Genomic DNA, 18,782 nt, shown 5'->3' on the forward strand with positions numbered 1-18,782 from the left:
TTCAAGATAATTTGAGAAATCTAGGATATTTTGGAATTTATATAAAAGTGTACTATATTACTAAAGGAAAGAATTCAATAAAAATGAAACAAAATATTTTGTTGTGATGATTACTATTTTTGACGTCGATTCACCTCCCAAGCAAATCGGCATGGAATCTTCTAGAGACCCTTAAGAAAACCAAACTTATTGGTAGGTGTCTAAGGACAATTTTGTCCTTGAGTTGGCACAACCTATATATAATGCGACTCCTCTCAACGGTTTCACTCACTTTTCATAGTTGTGTGGCTATTCAATAAAAATCTGAAAGCTCTTATTTTCTTCTTAGGAAATATCTACGATTTCAAGGTAAGTCGTCGTTTTCTATCTATTCCTCTTCAGTTTGGACTATTCTTTTGCTTATTCAATATGCTTAGGTTTTCGATTCTATTAATATATGCAAGATTCAGCACTGCGATCTTTTCAAAAACTTTGGATATGCTGAATGATTTCGTTAATAGATCAATTCGATTTTTCTCTTGATCGTGTTTCTGATTTCTTCTCTACTAATTCGACTGATAGTTGGTTGCTTTGGTTGCTTAGGGTTTGTGTTGTGATTTGTTCTACTTTCGGTTGATTAGGGTTTGTGTTGTGATTTGTTCTACTTTCGGTTGATTTGAGTTCGTGTTTGATTAGGGTTTGTGTTGTGATATTGTTCTAATATTAGTTGATTAGGGTTTGTGTTGTGATATGTTCTAATTTCGGTTGATTAGGGTTTGCATTATGATTTGTTTTAATTTCTGTTGATTAGGGCTTGTATTGTGATTTGTAGTGTTGTTTATGATGTTTACTATGTTGACTTGTACAGATGCAAATCTTTGTGAAAACATTGACTGGAAAATCAATCACCCTTGAGGTGGAGAGTTCTGATACCATAGACAATGTGAAAGCTAAAATCCAAGATAAGGAAGGGATTCCACCCGATCAGCAAAGGCTTATCTTTGCTGGAAAACAATTGGAAGATGGTCGCACCCTTGCTGATTACAACATCCAGAAGGAATCCACTCTTCACCTTGTGCTCCGATTGAGAGGTGGAATGCAGATCTTTGTTAAGACCTTGACAGGGAAGACCATCACCCTTGAGGTTGAATCCTCAGATACTATTGATAATGTGAAAACTAAAATTCAGGATAAGGAAGGCATTCCACCAGATCAACAAAGGCTTATATTTGCAGGTAAACAGCTTGAAGATGGAAGGACCCTGGCTGATTATAACATCCAGAAGGAATCCACTCTCCATCTTGTTTTGAGGCTTCGTGGGGGTATGCAAATTGTTGTTATGACCCTTAGTAAAAAGACCATAACTTTGGAGGTTGAAAGTTCTGATACAATTGAGAAAGTGAAGGCGAAAATTCAGGAAAAAGAAGGAATTCCCACAGACAAAGAGAATCTAATTTTAGTAGGGAAGGTATTGAAGGATGATTGTACTCTGGATGATTATCATATCCAGGAGTTTAAAGATCCGATACTATGGTTAACAGAGTATTCAACCAGATCAGAATAGGCTTATTTGTGTGTCCCTTTAATCTTGTTGCTGTGTTTGACATAATTCTGATATGTTACTGCTTTTATTTTCTCGTTAGTTTGATATCATACATGAAGGTGATTTTGCCATTTTAATAAAAGTTACAATTCTGCCAAGGTTTTATTATGTGCTTTTTTGCTTCTTATTTTATGGGAATCCTCAATACTATATTTATCAATTGGCAACGTTACTTTTACACTTAACCCTCCGATACAAAAGCACGTGCCTTAGTTAGTGTGTGTATGTTGTGTTGTATGCCCCAGCATCCGAAGCAGTTTGTCACTTTACAGTGAAAGGATTTTCAATTTCTTCCATCCAATGAATTTTCCATTTCCACCTGAGACAATCTTAATCCCCCGCGTCTCCAATTTTACCCTAATTAATTTTGTTTTTCAAACTATAATTTTAAATATTTTTTATTTATTTCAGTAGAGGAAAATTATAAATGAATTGTTGACATTTACGGATTTAAATTTTTCTTTATTAATAGTAATTCTATTTTTAGTATGGTTGAGACAACTTAAACTAATAATATAATTTATTATGGACCAGTTTGTTTTAACTTTTAAAAAATAGATTTTTTTTTTATATTTTTGAAAATGGATTTTGCAAAAATGTTTTTTAAAATATTACTAGTTTTTCTAAATTTATTTTTTATAAATTAAAAGATTGAATCGTTCATTGTATAACATGAATATACATCATTGAAGATCAAAACATAGTCAAAATCACAATTTAAAAAAAAAATGTATCTCAAAAATGAATTTTGAAAAAAAGCTATTTGAAATAGCTTCAAAATTAAGTGATTTTTTAAAATTTTGATATCCAAAAAGAGTTTCATAAACCGATAAAATACCTAAAATAACATTTTAACAATAACTATTCAAACAAAATTTTCAGTCGAAACTTTTATGACATTATAAATATATCTTTATAGAAAATAACACTCAATTTTGTCAAATCACTTTATAGAAGATATCGCTCCTAATACTCATATCGGGAAAAATATTAATTTTTAATATTTAAATTAATAATTTTATTTTTTCTGTTTCATATAATTTTCACAATAAAAAATAAACTTTATTAAAATTTTATTTATAGTGATTCATTACAACTATAAAATTTATTATCATTTATATAATAATTAGGTAATAAAATTTCAAGCAAAGATTGAATTTCCATCGGTACTGATTTTGTATTCACATTTTTTAAAAATTAGGCTACTAATTTTAATTTTTTGATATTTAAATCAATAATTTTGAAATTATTTTTGTTTCATATAATTTATACATAAAAAACAAAATTTATAAAAATTTTACTCAAAAATTTATTATATTTTTCAACAATTTTTCGTAAATAATTAATAGTTTCATTTTACCAGTTATGATATCATTTTTATAATAGAAACATTATTAATGACAAATAACCTTTTATGTTATTTATGTATTTCTATATTTATCAAATATATAATATTTGGCTCAAATATTTGTATGCATGATTGATAATATTTGTTTTAATTATTATTGGTATGCCTATCCGTACATAAATTAAAGAAATAATAAAATTCGCTTTATTAAGTATTAAACAAGCATAAACTATCAAAATTAAAGAAATAATAAAATTTCCTTTATCAGAAAGTATTAAACAAACATAAACTATTAAAATTGTATTATTTTTCATTTCCACAATAAGAGAATTATTAATGGCAAATATTTTCCTGTGATTCATATATAATTTAATTATTTTATAAATCATTAATATATATGATTTAATTACTTTTAAACTATGATACAATAAACATGTTTTTTCCCTGTATAAAGATAATAAAGATTATAAAGATATTTGAATCAAGAATAATTTATTATGATCATTAATATTTTTACAAAGGTTAAAGAAATAATATAATTTAAGCTGGAAATTTTAGTTAAAAACAGAATAAGTAGTTAAATGCAACGGATTACACCTGAGAATTTTCAAATTTATTTGTTAATTAATTTTACTTCATCATATATCATGTATATACCCTTCAAATATCTTATGAATAAATAAATTGCATATTTTTATCTTCAATTTTACTTTCTCTAATTCTCTCTCACTCTCCATACACAATTATTTAATTATTCATCAATCTTGTGGTTCCAAGTTCTAACCCATGACATTAAGAGTCTGATTCGATCCATCAAACACCTAGTGTGCAACCATGGCTTCTATCTCTAACGAAAGAATTTATGCAAATCTACCTATTTCTAATGTGAAGAATTACAACAAATGGTGCAAACAAATGAAGGTGTTGTTTGACTACCAAGATGTTCTTGATGCGAAAGAAAAACAGTGTGAATCCTCTTGTTAAAGGTGTTACTTTGGAGCAAAGAGCATCACACAAGGAAGAAAAAAAATAAAGATTTCAAGACGTTGTTTTTAATCCATCAATGCGTTGATACGAATAATTTTGAGAAAGTTGGTGATTGCGAATCATTGATGCAATCATGGGAAATCTTGGAGAAGACATACACAAAGGCTGACAAGGCAAAGGCTGTGAGGCTACAAAGTCACAAACCTCATCTTGAGTTGATTCAAATGGAGGAGAAGGAGTCCATCAACGATTTCACGATGAGAATTAGTCGGTTTGTGAACCAAGTAAAAGCGTACGGAGAAAAGATTAAAGGATCTTGAGACGATAAGCAAATAGGAGCTATAAAACTCTTTCGAGGCACATGAGTAGAGAATGGAAGAAAGAGAATGTTGATAAGGCAAAATTTCGATATCTCTTTGCCAACCCGTTTCAATGAGAGAAACAAGAAGGCGAAAGAAAAATTGTCCATGAGCAAAGGTAGAGACAACTTTCAAATTTTTGATGGAAGAGACTCTCAAAGTTCCAAGAATTCAACATTCCAAAAGGGTGAAAATAGTGGCAATAAGGTTGCTGGATCAAATAACTCTAGAGGTGGAAGAAGAATGGTTGACAAGAGCAGCGTGCAGTGTTATAATTGTCAGAAACTTTTCCATTTTGCAAGAGAATGCAATTTCAGCAAATGTCCTATGATTCGAATCATGTACAAAATTTGATTTGGATCAAATGACACATAATAACTGACAAGGGATTTTGGAAAAAGGATTTGATTCAAATTATGTTCAAAATTGATTCGGAGCAAATAAAAAAGTAGAGTCAAACATGAATTTTGAAAAATAAAATTGATTTGAATCACGTACAAATATAGATTCAAATCAAATGAGACAAAATCTATTACAAGGAAAATGATCAGGATAAAGTGTAAAATTTGATCAGGATCAAATTACTAAGTTTAGCTACTATCCAATTTGATCAAGATAAAAAATGCAATGTAAAACTGAATGATTCGAATCAATCTTGTAAAATCTCAAATTTTCAAAAACATTTTTGAGATTTTACCTATGACTCATAATTGAACCAAAACACAAAATAACTCCATTCCAATAACATATGATATTTATCAAAGAATATTTAGATCAAGATCAAATATAATCAAAGTTTTATGCATGCTAAAAACGAATTAAATCAAACTCGATTCAGAGAGATGAAAATATGAAGGAAATTCAACAAATCAAAATAAAACAAAGATAAAAGTGAGAAGAAAAAAAACAAAATAATCGGATAGTTGGGTCATGCAACTACAACTGCTAGTCATATTGCTCACGCTTCTCTAAGAACATTCTCTTGAAAAGATTGGTATTTTGACGGTGGATGTTCTAGACATATGACAAGAGAGAAGAACTATCTAAAGGAGGTAAAAACCTACACTAACAACTCTGTTATATTTGGTGATGACGTTAAATGCAAGATTGTGGGGAAAAGAAGACTAATGTATCTTAGCATTCCAAATTTAAAATATGTTCTTTTAGTTGAAGGACTGATGGCTAACCTCATTAGTATCGGTAAGTTGTATGACCAAGAGCTTTTTGTGTCAACTTTTCTAAATGCACTGTCATGAACAAAAATCAGAAGGAAATCATGAAATGTACTAGCTGTTCTGATAACTGTTACATGTGGATATCTCAATCAAGTAATCTAACGGGAAATTTCAGAAAAGAGTGAGACAGAGATGAAATTTTAATTTGATAACGTGCGTGAAGAAGAAGAATGAGAATATGTGTAGTCAAATCATGAGATTTAAATTGGAAAAATATTTGGTAAATGTAATAATGTAAGATTTGATTTTGTTAGAATGGAAAGAGATTTGGTAATTTTATACTAAAATTAGAACTGGCAATGGACCGAGTCAACTCGAAAATAGTTCGAAATTCGATTCGACAATTAAATCGTTGAATTAGGTTCATGAACCAAATGAGCTGAATATGAACAAAAAAAACTAAGTTCGTTAACTAAATAAGTTGAACTTGAACTATACATAATTTGATTAGTTAGTTTTATGAGTCAACTCTATTATATACGAGAAGGATTGTATCGTCTTTAAGAGTATGTTTAAAAATTTACTGTAAATCTTAACCATATATTGTCCCTTCCATGCTAGTTATGACAGTAAAACTGAGCATTTCATTTAAAGTCATCCTTGTTGGAGGCATAACAACATTTGCTAAAGTAACATGTGTAATGAAGATTGTAAGTGGTGTAATTATTTTGTGATGGAAATGTTTCAATTTTTAGTAACTTTTGGTGTAATATTTCATTAAATTTATAAGGTTCCTAAACATTTAGCCGAAGTTGTGGATTTTTTAGACTAATTTAAACTCCATGAGTAGTTTTGTTATCAAACTTTCACATGTATCTCTTGAAAGTTGTTTAATTTTTGAATTAGCAGTTTCTTGAGACAAAGTTAAATTCCAATCCAATAAATTATTTTATTTTAATATTTTCTTTAAAAAAATATATTAATTTAAAATGTCAAATATATATTAAAAAATTAGACTTAAAAAATGACTTTTAAATTTGTGAGACAAATGAGCTGAACCTAATGAGTTGAATCTAATTGTTGGTAAATTTATAAACAATCGAGTTTGAGCTTAAAAAAATTTCACATCAAACTCAAATCAAAATTTGAGTTGAACCAATTCTTAATGAATCGAATCGAGCTGAGACGAGTTCGACTCGACTCGATTCATTTTTAACGTTAACTAAAATGTAATATTAAATGATTATAAATTAAAATAAAAAATATTGACATGATACAATATAGAAGCAACAAAAGTAATTTCAAAATTTTATGTTGATTATAGATTTGGGATTAGGATAGTTAGACTTATTAGGATTTATAATATATAGAAATTTTATAGAAATTATATGTTGATTAGAATTTTGAGATTAGAATGGTTAGATCTTTTAGGATTTATAATATATAAATATAAATATATAAATATAAATATATAATTTTTATTATTTTTAAAAAATATTAAAAAATTATTTATATTTAAAAAAAATTGGTTTTTAAAATCTTTCTTTCCCTCGTTCTTTAAATTTCTAAACAAAAGGTTAGAGTCTACACTTTTAAGTTTAAGGATTTGAACTCATCTATATCTATGAGTTGTTTTATAAATTATAATTAATATTTTAAAAAAATTAATAATTGAAAAAATATTCATTCTACCAATAAAATAAATAAGTTGAAATTTTATTATAATTTTTTTAGTATATTTTAATTTTTTAATATAATAATTTATAATATCATATTAAATAATATTATAAAAAATGTTTTTTAAATATCTGACGTGGCAAATTTAGCTTAAATAAATTAACAAAAAAACTAACTTTTTAAATGATAAATTAAAACATTCAAATTTAAAAATTTAAAAATTAAAAGTGCACTTAATCTTGTTAAGACCTTTAGTAAAAAGACCATAACTTTGGAGGTTGAAAATTCTGATACAATTAGGGATGTGAAGGCGGAAATTCAGGAAAAAGAAGGTGCTTTTGCCTTTTAATAAAAATTACAATTCTGCCAAGGTGTTTTAAACGGTATAGATGTGCTTTTTTTAGACTTATTTTATTTTGTTCTAAAGTTTTAATTGGTAACTCTTAACAATTGCGATTTGCCTATGGCCTAATTTTAGAACAAAGCACTATATTTTATTAATTGCCCATCTATATCTATGAATTGTTTTATAAATTATAATTAATATGTTTTCAAAAAATTAATAATTGGAAAAAATATTCTATCAATAAAATAAACAAATGGAAATTTTATTATAATTCTTTGAGATTAAAAGTAGTGCACTGTGTGTAAATTTTTTTACACTATCATTTAATATAATTATAACGTTCTGTCATTTCATACCAGTATTTTAAAATTAAATGTGTGATTTGGCAGGATACACGTCTCTGATTGGTTGACGTGTAAAGATATTTTACACTGAGTACATAGTCTTTTTTCTTTAATTCTTTTAATATGTTTTAATTTTTTAATATAATAATTTATTCTAAAAAGTTGAGCATAAGATGGTTTTACACCTGGAATAGTATCTGTCTCGTAGGATGTCTTTAAGCATATTTCATATTCTTCATTGAAAGAAGATTCTTTCATGTTTCTTTTTGAGGTTGGTGTCTCACCTCCTCTTATTTGTTGAAGTATTGAAGAAAATTCTTCTTCTTCTTTGTCATTCCTTGAACAAGAGGGTCCTTAAATTGATGTTGAATCTACTGAGGATCGTTCAACTACTGAGTATGTTCTTTTGAAGGATTCTATCGGAGTTGTATGATAGGAGTATAATGAAGTTGATGATTCTTCGGTTTTTACTTCTTTATCCTTAAGTAATTGAATTAGTTCGTTCAACTTCTCTAATATTTATTTCTTTCTTGATTTTCTTGAAATTCATGAAGGCTCTTATCTTTTGATTTAAGAGTTTGATTAAACTTCTGATTTTTAATTCTTAGATATTTGTTAGTGATACAATTTCCAACATACTTTCCAATATTCCCAAAATTTGAAAAATATTGGAAAGTAGTATCTTTATATTTTCCTCCTCGTGCGTTCATCTTCTCTTGTTCGATACTTAGAGAACTTCATATATTTTTTCTAGAGACATTGTTATAAAGGTCTTAGTTTTAAATTCAATTTCAAATTTTCTCTTTTCCTCTTCGGTTCAAAAGGAGTTGGGTTTATCTACTAGTTCATCATTTATTTGATGAGTAGGTATAAATGGACAATTGACTATTGTTTACCAAATACCAAATCTACTACTATTGAAAAATGGCGGTGTGTTTAGAAATTCATCATTTACTCGATGAGTAGGGATAATCTGACCATTGACTATTGTTTCCCACAATTCATGATTTATACTTTGAAGAAAAATTCTAAACCTAACTTGCCAAATATCAAATGTACTATTATTGAAAAGTGGTGGTGTATTTAGAAAAGATCTCTTGTCAGAAGTCATCTTCCTCCTAAGACGATTAGTCCTTAAATAGGAGTTAAGCTCTGATGTCACTTGTTGGACATGTGAATTCATACACATCGGTTAGTTTTCAAGCGGTTAGTTCTCTTTCCGCAAACGGTAGATATAAGCGGTTAGTTTTCTTTCCATGAAAATCTTGAAGTGGTTAGTATTCAAGCTTCTAAACAAACACTGTAAGCTTTTACCACGGCCTGAGCTCACGAACCTTAAACCTTGGTTTTACACGTGCTCACCATTAACATGAGATATTTTAATATTGGCTAATCTAGAATCTTATCTAATCTTTTAATACCATGTTAAGCTTTAACATATCCTTGTTTTTACCTTGGTTGAATAATTTATCCATTTAGAGATTGGTTATTTGGGTTGGAAGTTAAACCCTTTAAAGCTATGGTTTGGGGATTTAGTTACAAAGTCATTGGTTTGGTTCGAAGGCTCAACCCGTTTAAAAGCTTTCATCGGTTCATGATCAATCCGATATTAAAATTTCAAGTTAGTTCGTGGTTATCCTGTGTAAAACCTTGATTTGGTTCTTAAGCGCAATCAGATATTAAAGCTTGATAAAATTGGATATAAGTCCAGTATAAAATCTGATAGGTTTGTGGGAATCCCGTCAAAACCCCGGTTCTGTTTGTACGGTCAGACCAGTGTTAAAAGCTCTCCAAGGTTCGAGATAAGCCCGTGTAAAATCTATGTTTAGCTCGGGGACTAAACACTTCAAGTTTGTGTTTGGAAATAAGACCAGCCGCTTCAATCTGTTATTTGGAAGGAATACTAATCGCTTCTCTCCTCAATTTGTTGTTTGGTTGGAAATTAGCCAAAAATTTTATTTTTCCTGTATAAAGAAGTTCGAGAGTTCAACCTACTAAAACCTGGTACGTTTATTAGATACTCTCAAGATCAAATCTTGGGGACAAATTTGCGTCTTCTTGATTGAACCTGTATAATTCCTGGTGTTCTCTCTCTTCCTTTAGCTTTTACATTCTTCACTTTATTATTTATTTTCATTGCTAATTTCTAAAATCTTTTAAAATGATTTTAAACTATGAAAATGATCCTAAATTTTTTTCAAATTACTAATTTTCTAAAACACACAATTCTCTCTCTATGTGAAGTCATATATCCAACAAGAAAAACTAAAAAAAATGATCCTTAGGAAGTGTCGACTGCACCCTTGGCCACTTAAAAATCTTATACCTGACACTAAAAGTTAGATTACACTTAATAAATAGGTGCAAGGTAAATTCAAGGAAATCCCCACGCAAGAGACAAGAAAGACCTTCTGGGATTAAAGTCCTTGACAATAATATTTCTAGAAATAATATTTTCGGGATTGTAATTTTAATTCATCAAACAAACACACCCATATTATTATTATTATTATTATTTCTTTTATTGAGTGATTATTTTTTTTTATGATGTTCATGTTTTTTTTAATGATAAAATAACATATTATTAAAATGGTCAAAGTCAGAAGAATACAAGAATACAGCATGCAGAAGAAGTTTCAAGCCAGCAAGACACTAAGAAAAAAAAAACCCGAAATAAACAAAAAGAAAACAAACAAAAATATCCATTATTTATTGCCCCAACCAAAATAACAAGCAAATATAGAAAGAAGAGATCTCTGCTCCAACTCCCACAACGATCCACCACCCAAATTATATCAAACTAGAACTCGGATAACAAAACCACCAAAAGCAAACCACAACTTCGTTGTATGATGTACTCAAACATGTTTCATAATGATCATGCCCTGAATAGAGTCTTAACTTTTCACTATATTATCTCTAAAGAAAACACTACGGAGGATAGAAAACTAATCGATTTTGTTGGGTAGGATATGATTTCAATTTCGCAAAGATAGGTAGTTTTAAAATGTTGATAGCATTTAGATTTTTTGACTTTATCTAATCAAATTCATATTCATATTTAAATTTTTTAGGTTATTTTCTATAAAATTTGAATTTATTTGTTTGAATTATAAGATAACTATTTTTAAAAAACTACATCATTTTTTTTCTTCTAATCTCAACCATATGTCCTAAAAAAACTGTTTTTTTTTGTGAGTTAGGGCTTATTTGGATGAATAAAATCATATATAAACCGTATAAAAAGGCTAAAATCCTTTTCTATTTTTGATTTTAAAAATATATATTTTTAAATGAATAGTATTATCTTTCTAATCCAAATGATGCATACACGTAAGAACATGCTAATATATACATATATATACGAGAAAACATATCTAGTTTCTGCGGAAAAAACAAATAATCTATTTAATTTTAATTAAATTTTATTATATTTTTAAATAAAAACAAAAGATATAGTTGTGGAAGAAACAGCCGAATACATACTTTTTTTTCACATTAATGCCATGTCAATTAAAATATGAAAAAGAGATAAATTAATTATTTTTAGTTAGTTCTTTTCTTTAGGAAGTTTGTTAAACTTTTCCGTACCAAAGCTACAGTCTTGTTACCTATAAAGACTTGACTACTTATATTGTTATCTCCAATTATATTACTGCTACATCTACCGTCTTTTCAATGAATTTACATGATAAGCTTCAAATATATGATATCTCCGATAAAAAAGATTTCATCGGAAATTTACCCGATCACATTCTTCATCATATTCTTTCGTTAATGTCTACTAAAGATGCTGTCGCAACTTCTATATTATCCAAAAGGTGGAAGTATTTGTGGATGGATTTATTTGCATTTAACTTTGCAATTTATAGCAACCAAAGTGACAGCGGAATTTGCAATCCAACAAATCATCTCTTAGATCTTGTTCATAGATTACTTCACAGATCTAATAGTCGTCCAATTAGTCTCACCATTGCAATGTATGGTAGCGGAATTACCGTTGATCCAGTCAAGCTTCATTGTCTTTTATCTGATCCAAACATGTACAAAGTTGAAGAACTCGATATTTCTCTAAATTTAAAGTCTAATCCGTTTATATTACCACAAAGCTTCTCAACTTGTGCATCATTCAACAATTTACATTTACAACTTGAGTGTGTTCTAAATGTTCCGAGTTGCATTTGTTTTTCTAATTTAAAGACGTTAAATATTTCATCGGTTACATTTTCAAACGATGATTCTCTTCAAAAACTTCTCTCCGGATGTGTTGTCCTCCAAGAATTAATCATGTATGGTTGTGGTTGGAATAACATAAAGCATGTCAATATTGCAATGTCAACATTAAGGAAATTAAGCATGGACTTCAACTATCCAACGGATGATGAGTTTTTCGGTTCTAAAATTGAGATTGATGCGGTGAATCTTTTATCTTTCACATGCTCAGGCTTTTTAACAGTTGAAGTTTCCCTTGTTAACCTAGCCTCTATAGTTGATGCATATATTGATCTTCAGATTTACTTTCCATTAAATCAACCATATATTGCTGCTCATGAAATTAAACTATTGACTGGACTTCATCAGGTCAAGTCTCTCTGGCTATCAAATGATACTCTTGAGGTGTGTATCATCTTCACGAATTTTAAGTTATATATATAAATATAATGTCAATTATCATCGTTTCCTTTAACTATAGGTTTGTTATATTTATTGTATGTTTTTTTCTTTATCATCTAACACAGAACTTTTTTTTTTGTATTTTTTATAGTGTCTTTCCTTTGCGGAAGATAATTTCCATTTCCTTCCTTCATTCTATGATTTGAAACGTCTTGGTGTGAATTTCGGAAGTGTTGCCGGTTATACAAATGCATTTCTAATGGGTTTTCTCAAAAAGACTCCAAAACTTGAAGCACTTGAGATTCCTAATGTACGTTTAAATATCGTTTTTGGTGTGTTTTAAGGTAGGTTAGAAGTAGTATTATTTTTGCTCATTGACTTGTTGATTGATCTTTATTCAGGGATTTGATCCAATCATTTGCATGGATGGTGAAGAGTGGATAATGAATTCAGTGCCTTTGTGTTTCAAAACTTGTCTCAATTTATTTTGCTTTTCTAATTTTGATGGAGATGAAGCTGAAATCCAATTCCTGAAGTTTATATTAGAAAATGCCCCAAATTTAATAAACATTCATATATACGGTTCATATAATTTATTGGCTGATTTGAAGAAGCAGACTGATATTTGCAATCGAATGAAATCTATGGGTCTGGAAAATTGGACATAGTGTGAAATCCTGAGAGAGATTTGCATCACTCTAGTTTGGAAATGACACCTAGAAAGTTTAAAAACACCTTGCCTTTTCTCTAGTTGGCCTACAAATACTAGTATCATGTTTCTCATCCAATAGTAGATATTGTGTCATTGGTCTTCCTGAGTCTTGAAGAGCCATCACTCCCTTTCAAGATGATTTTTCCTTAGTTGATGGTGGTTCTCATAGTGGAGGGTCAGAGGTCTTTGTCGAGAGTTGTGACTGTGGTTTTAGTTTTCGGTTGTTTTGGCCTAGTAAGGTATTCCTTGTACCTTTTTATATTGTTTTGCACTTCTGTTGGATTATTTATTATTTTGCTCATTTGTTTTTTTCAGGGAAGCTTTTATTAACATAAATATATTTGTTTTTAAAAATATTTAAGTTTAATTAAAGTCTCATCTTCAATTTTATCTAATTCACTGAATTGATCTAACTATTTAAAATTTTAAAATTGTCTTACTTTTACACTTAAAATTAATTATGTTTTCATTTTTTAAATATAAGTTTCTTGTGAAAAATAATATAAATCATTGTATATATAAATCTATTACATGAATTTATGTATATAAATATAAGTTAATTTCATAGATGTTTTATAAAAATATAAGTCAATTTTTTATATATAAAAAGTGTTTAAAATTTAAAATAAATAGATTAATTTTGTAATTCAAATAAAATTGAAAGATCAAAACTATACTTTAATAAAAAAAATCTATATACAAAATAATAAAGTTGAATAACTAAAACGTGATATCATAATATTTTGGTTTAAAATAATATTGTAGTTATATAATTATCTATTAAAATAATAATTAAAGTTGAATAATCAAAACATGGCGTATAAGAATAGTTTGTTTTAAATTTTATTAATAGATAAATTATCATAATGAATATATAATATATTATTATATGTATTATAGATTAAATTAATTGTAGTTATCTATCTACTTGTTGAAATAAATATTTAAATTAAATCTTCATCACTCAAAATTAAAGTAGGATTGATTTTATCAAAACAAAATTTTAAAAGTTCAATTGTCTCAAAGACAAATTACACTTTAAGTATAAAGGCAACATTTAAGAACCGTTTAAGCGTTTAAGTTTTGAGTTTAAACTTTTAAAATACTATAGGAAATAATAAAAGAGAATATATAATATATGAGAAAAAAATTAGGATCATGTCAACCCGTGTTTTAGAAGCACTCTTTAAAGAACTTAAATTAAAAAAAATATTATATAAAAAAATTAATAATTTTAATTTATAATACATTAAATAGGTATATTCTCAAGATCTTTTTTTTTTTTAAGATTTTAAAAACTCTTTCTGAAACACTAAGTAGGAGTGACGTAAAGAGGAGTGTATAATTCTTCTGATATAATCCAAGTTATAACAAAGTCCAAATTATTTAGGGTTAGAACTTGTTATATTAGATAGTTAGTATACAAGTAATACACAAGTAATATATATATATATATATATATATATATATATATATATATATATATATATATATATATATATATATATATATATATATATATATATATAACTTTGATTAGTTTCTTAATCGTGTTTTCAAGGATTATGGATATCTAGAATTCGGGTTAGTTCCTTGATTGTGTTTTCAAAAATCACACGTCGGTGATGTGTTTCTGAGATTATAGGTTGTTAAGATCACTGACGTGTGATTCTTGAAAACACGGTCAAGAAACTAACCAGAGTTTTAGATATCAATTAGTTAATCGTGTTTGCTGCAAAGATAAATGGTAACAATGACATTCTGAATTTTCTTCCAATTTTTGATGGAAAAAATTGGATTTGATAGATAAAACAAATGCAATCTTTGTTCAACTTTTTTAAAATCCTAGAAGTGGTTACTAATGGCGTTCCTGAGCTTGCTGAGAATGAAACTGATGTTCAGAGGGTCGCGAATAAGGAGGCCGAGAAGAAAGACTGCAAAGCTACGTTTTATATTCAATTGGTGGTAGATGGTGTGAACTTTGATCGGACTTCTCATGCTGAATGAAAGAAAGATGTATTGGATATTCTTGTCGAGTATTAGGAAGGATGTGAGAATGTTAAATTTGTCAAATTGTAGACGTTGCAAAGGCAATATGAATTACTATAGATGGGAGAAAAAAAAAGATTATAGACTATGTCTTGAAAGGTGCAGAAGTTTGTTCATCTCATGAAAGGTTGTGGTGAAACTCTAAAACTGATAAGATAATACTTGAGAAGATAATGAGGACATTGGCCTCTCACTGGGATCAGGTTATCTTTATTATTCAAGAATCAAACAATCTTAAAATATTGAAATTAGAAGATTTGGTTTGTTCCTTGGAGACACATGAGATGAAGATTGTCGAAAGGAGAGGTATTCCATATTTGATACAAGCTCTATAGGATTAAACATAAAAGAAAGATAGTGGTTCCAACAAGTTCAAAGGCAAAGGAGACCAGACTCAGAGAAAGAAGTCTTGATTGAACCCTCAAAAAGATTAGATCGGTGATAGGACTTCTGAATCCTTAAAAAGAGAAGAATGAAACTCATATCATAAAGACAAAGAAGAAAAAAAAGATGTGGAGTTCTATATCTGTGAAAATAGCTCATCACCAACATCCATCTCTCATGTAGTCTATCGGAGGATAAGCTAATATGGACCTTTGCAATGGATGGATAATACTTTGTGAAGAAAGCTCATCACCTTATTGACCTTGAGAAATCTAGAGCTCAGGATCGTTGGAAGACTATGATGGTTCCTTGTGGAAAGGCATCCGGCATGTTTATCTCCCTAATGTTGCGAAGAATTTCCTATGACGTCTATTGAGGGGTATTCTTCCCTTAAGAGTTAATCTCTGCAAGAAAGGTATGAACATTGATCCTAACTGCCCCATTTGTTATATTGAGATAGAGACGGAGGACCACTTGTTTCGCCGATGCCACATGGTTAAGAAGGTCTGGTTTGCGCCTCTTATAGGATTTCATGTTCCAGACAACATTGATGTTAGAAAATGGTTACTTAATTGGTTTCAATTCAAAGATCGGAGAGGTGTCCAAAAGGTTTGTGCAGCGTTATGGAAAACTTAGCAAGGAAGAAATCTCTTCCTTTTCCAAAAGAAGACCTTCAACCCAGCAGGTTCTTTGCTAAAGATAGAGAGGGTGCTAAAATCACGCATGCTTTCAAAAAGGCAGTTATGTCAGTGGATCCTTGTATTGCAAAAGTATTATTTCCTTGTTAACCATCATCCTATTTCCCCTTTTTTTCGCTTAATGAAAGTGTTTACCATTAAAAACAGTATTAATTCCTCCGGTTTATAAGAAGAAGAAAAAACAATTTATTATTCTTTTAATAAGTTATAATAAAAAATAACTTTATTTCAATTAAGTATTTTTTTTCTAAAAAAATACATTTTTTTTAAAAATTAAATTAAATATAAATTGCATTTAATTTGATTTCTTTTTTTTTTCATAAACAACCATCAATCAAAATTATTTTGTATATAAAAGATTTGATTTTGGGTAAATATTTTTATACCTAAAATCAAATATTTTATTTCCAAAACAAATCTTATATAATAAATTAATTATTCCTTAAAATCTATTTTATAGATGTATATTAAAATTTTAAAAATGACTAGTGGTCTCGTTTTCAATATTTTTACTGGTGAATATATAAATAATCTTCTAGGGAATAATTGGCTTTAGTAAAATGTTTATTTTAGTTATAAAATACTTAATTTCGGATACATAAATATTTGATTTCTAATGTACTGTAATTAATATAATCAATCACTGGATTGATTATAGGAGGAAAACAAAAATAGAATAAAAATCGAAAATAATAAATTAGTGAATTTTTTTGTATTTAATTTGTCTAATCTATTATTCTTTGGTTTTGTACTATTAACTTTCACAACTTTTTTTACTAGTATATTAATATTTTTCTTTACAAATAAAATAGAGTAGTTAAAAAATTGAAACGGAGAACACTGGACATTTTTAATATGCATATATAAATATAGAATTGAGGAATGATTGATTCATGTAAAAGATTTGTTTTAGAAACAAAATATTTGATTTTGGATATAAAATATTTAATTTCTAATCTAATATTGAAATACCTATATATAAGTACGACTCCTCCTAAACTGTATCTTTCATACTCAGCTATTCGATTCAAGGTAAGTCGCAATTCGGACTATTCTTTTGCTTAGGGTTTGTGTTGTGATTTGTAGTGTTGTTTATGATGTTTACTATGTTGACATGTACAGATGCAGATATTTGTGGAGACTTTAAAAGGAAAAAGTGTTGAAACTATGAGTTTGGAGGTTGAGAGTTCAGATAGAATTGATGATGTGAAAGGTAAGATTGAGGATAAGGAGGGTATTCCACGAGATAAACAAAGGCTTATATATGGAGGGAGAACACTTAAAGATGGAAAGACCCTAGATGATTATTACATCCGGAAGGAAGACACTCTCGATCTGGTTTTGGAGCAAGCTGGGGGGATGGAAATTCTTGTTAAGATCTTTAATGGAAAGACCATAACTTTGGAGGTAGAAAGTTGTGATACAATCGAGAAAGTTAAGGCGAAAATTGAGGATAAAGAGGGAATTCCCGCAGACAAACAGAATCTAATTTTCTTTGGCAAAGCATTGAATGATGGTGGCACTCTGGCTGATTATAATATCCAGAAGGATAACCCTTACTGGGAAAACAAATCTCCGGAGTTGAAAGCTCTCATACTATGGATAAGCGAGGATACATGATATGGAGGGAATTTGTGCCTTTAGTCTCTGTTGCTGTGTTTAAATTTGGTGTAGTATGTTGGAAACATTTCCGATATGTCACTGTCTTTTATTTTCTCGTTTGTTTGATTTTATATATGAATAAGCTTTTGCCATTTTAATAAAAATTACTACAATTCTGCTTTAAAATTTGTATATGTGCTTTTTTGCCACTTATTTTATTTTGTTCTAAGTTTTATTGCGGTTTGCCGGCGGCCTAATTGTGGTTTCTTATATTTATCCATGGGCAGTAAGCCCTCCAAAACTGTAATTGTAGATAGATTTTTAATTTATTTAAGCAGGGACAAATTACATATTTAAATCTTCACATTTATTACTATTTTAATTCTATTCTTATTACATTTTGAGACAATAAAGCCAATTAACTTCACTCAGATATATCAAAATTTGTGTAGGGTGGTGTTTACTACATCACAAATGCATAATCATACTTCCTATAAAAATCTAAAAATATATAGTGTATTTAGATTGAATTTTTTTCACGTTTATTATACAAAAAAAAGTAAAGACATTTACATTTTTGTCTAAAATATGTATGAATTTCAATTGGCGGATAGATCTTTTTGAAATTTGTATTCTAATTTTTGGATATACTCAACACATTTTTTTTATGAGTATTGTTAATTTGTGTCCTTTAGGCACAGGTTAAGAAATCTACAAATAGAAAAATTTTATTGAAAAAAACAATAAAATCATTAATTATGAATTTCTATTAAATTCACCATGCAAATTTCAAGATTTTTTTATTTTATTTATCTCTTAACTTGTATCTTTGGAACACAAATTAGCATTACTTTTTTTATATTCTCACATTGTTTAGGTTTGGGTAGGGGTGGCAAAACGGGTTC

At 28.5% G+C, this 18,782-nt stretch overlaps 1 protein-coding gene across 1 annotated transcript; it reads left to right on the forward strand.

Annotated features, from left to right (window-relative positions):
* Positions 1–217: 217 nt before the first annotated feature.
* LOC127106113 (polyubiquitin 11) lies at positions 218–17,926 on the forward strand. Its single transcript, XM_051043404.1, has 3 exons — positions 218–348; positions 848–1,351; positions 17,455–17,926. Exons 2-3 carry the CDS (start codon positions 848–850, stop codon positions 17,893–17,895), a joined length of 945 nt encoding a protein of 314 aa, XP_050899361.1. The 5' UTR covers positions 218–348; the 3' UTR covers positions 17,896–17,926.
* Positions 17,927–18,782: the final 856 nt, after the last annotated feature.

Source organism: Lathyrus oleraceus, chromosome 7 (genome assembly GCF_024323335.1).
Source record: "Lathyrus oleraceus cultivar Zhongwan6 chromosome 7, CAAS_Psat_ZW6_1.0, whole genome shotgun sequence".
Lineage (NCBI taxonomy): Eukaryota > Viridiplantae > Streptophyta > Magnoliopsida > Fabales > Fabaceae > Lathyrus > Lathyrus oleraceus.

Bases quoted from the DNA above. Each gene is read 5' to 3' on its own strand.
- LOC127106113 (XM_051043404.1), top strand. From the start codon at position 848: ATGCAAATCTTTGTGAAAACATTGACTGGAAAATCAATCACCCTTGAG. The intron at 1,352-17,454 runs GTTGAAAGTTCT...ATGAGTTTGGAG, and splicing joins AAAAGACCATAACTTTGGAG to GTTGAGAGTTCAGATAGAAT.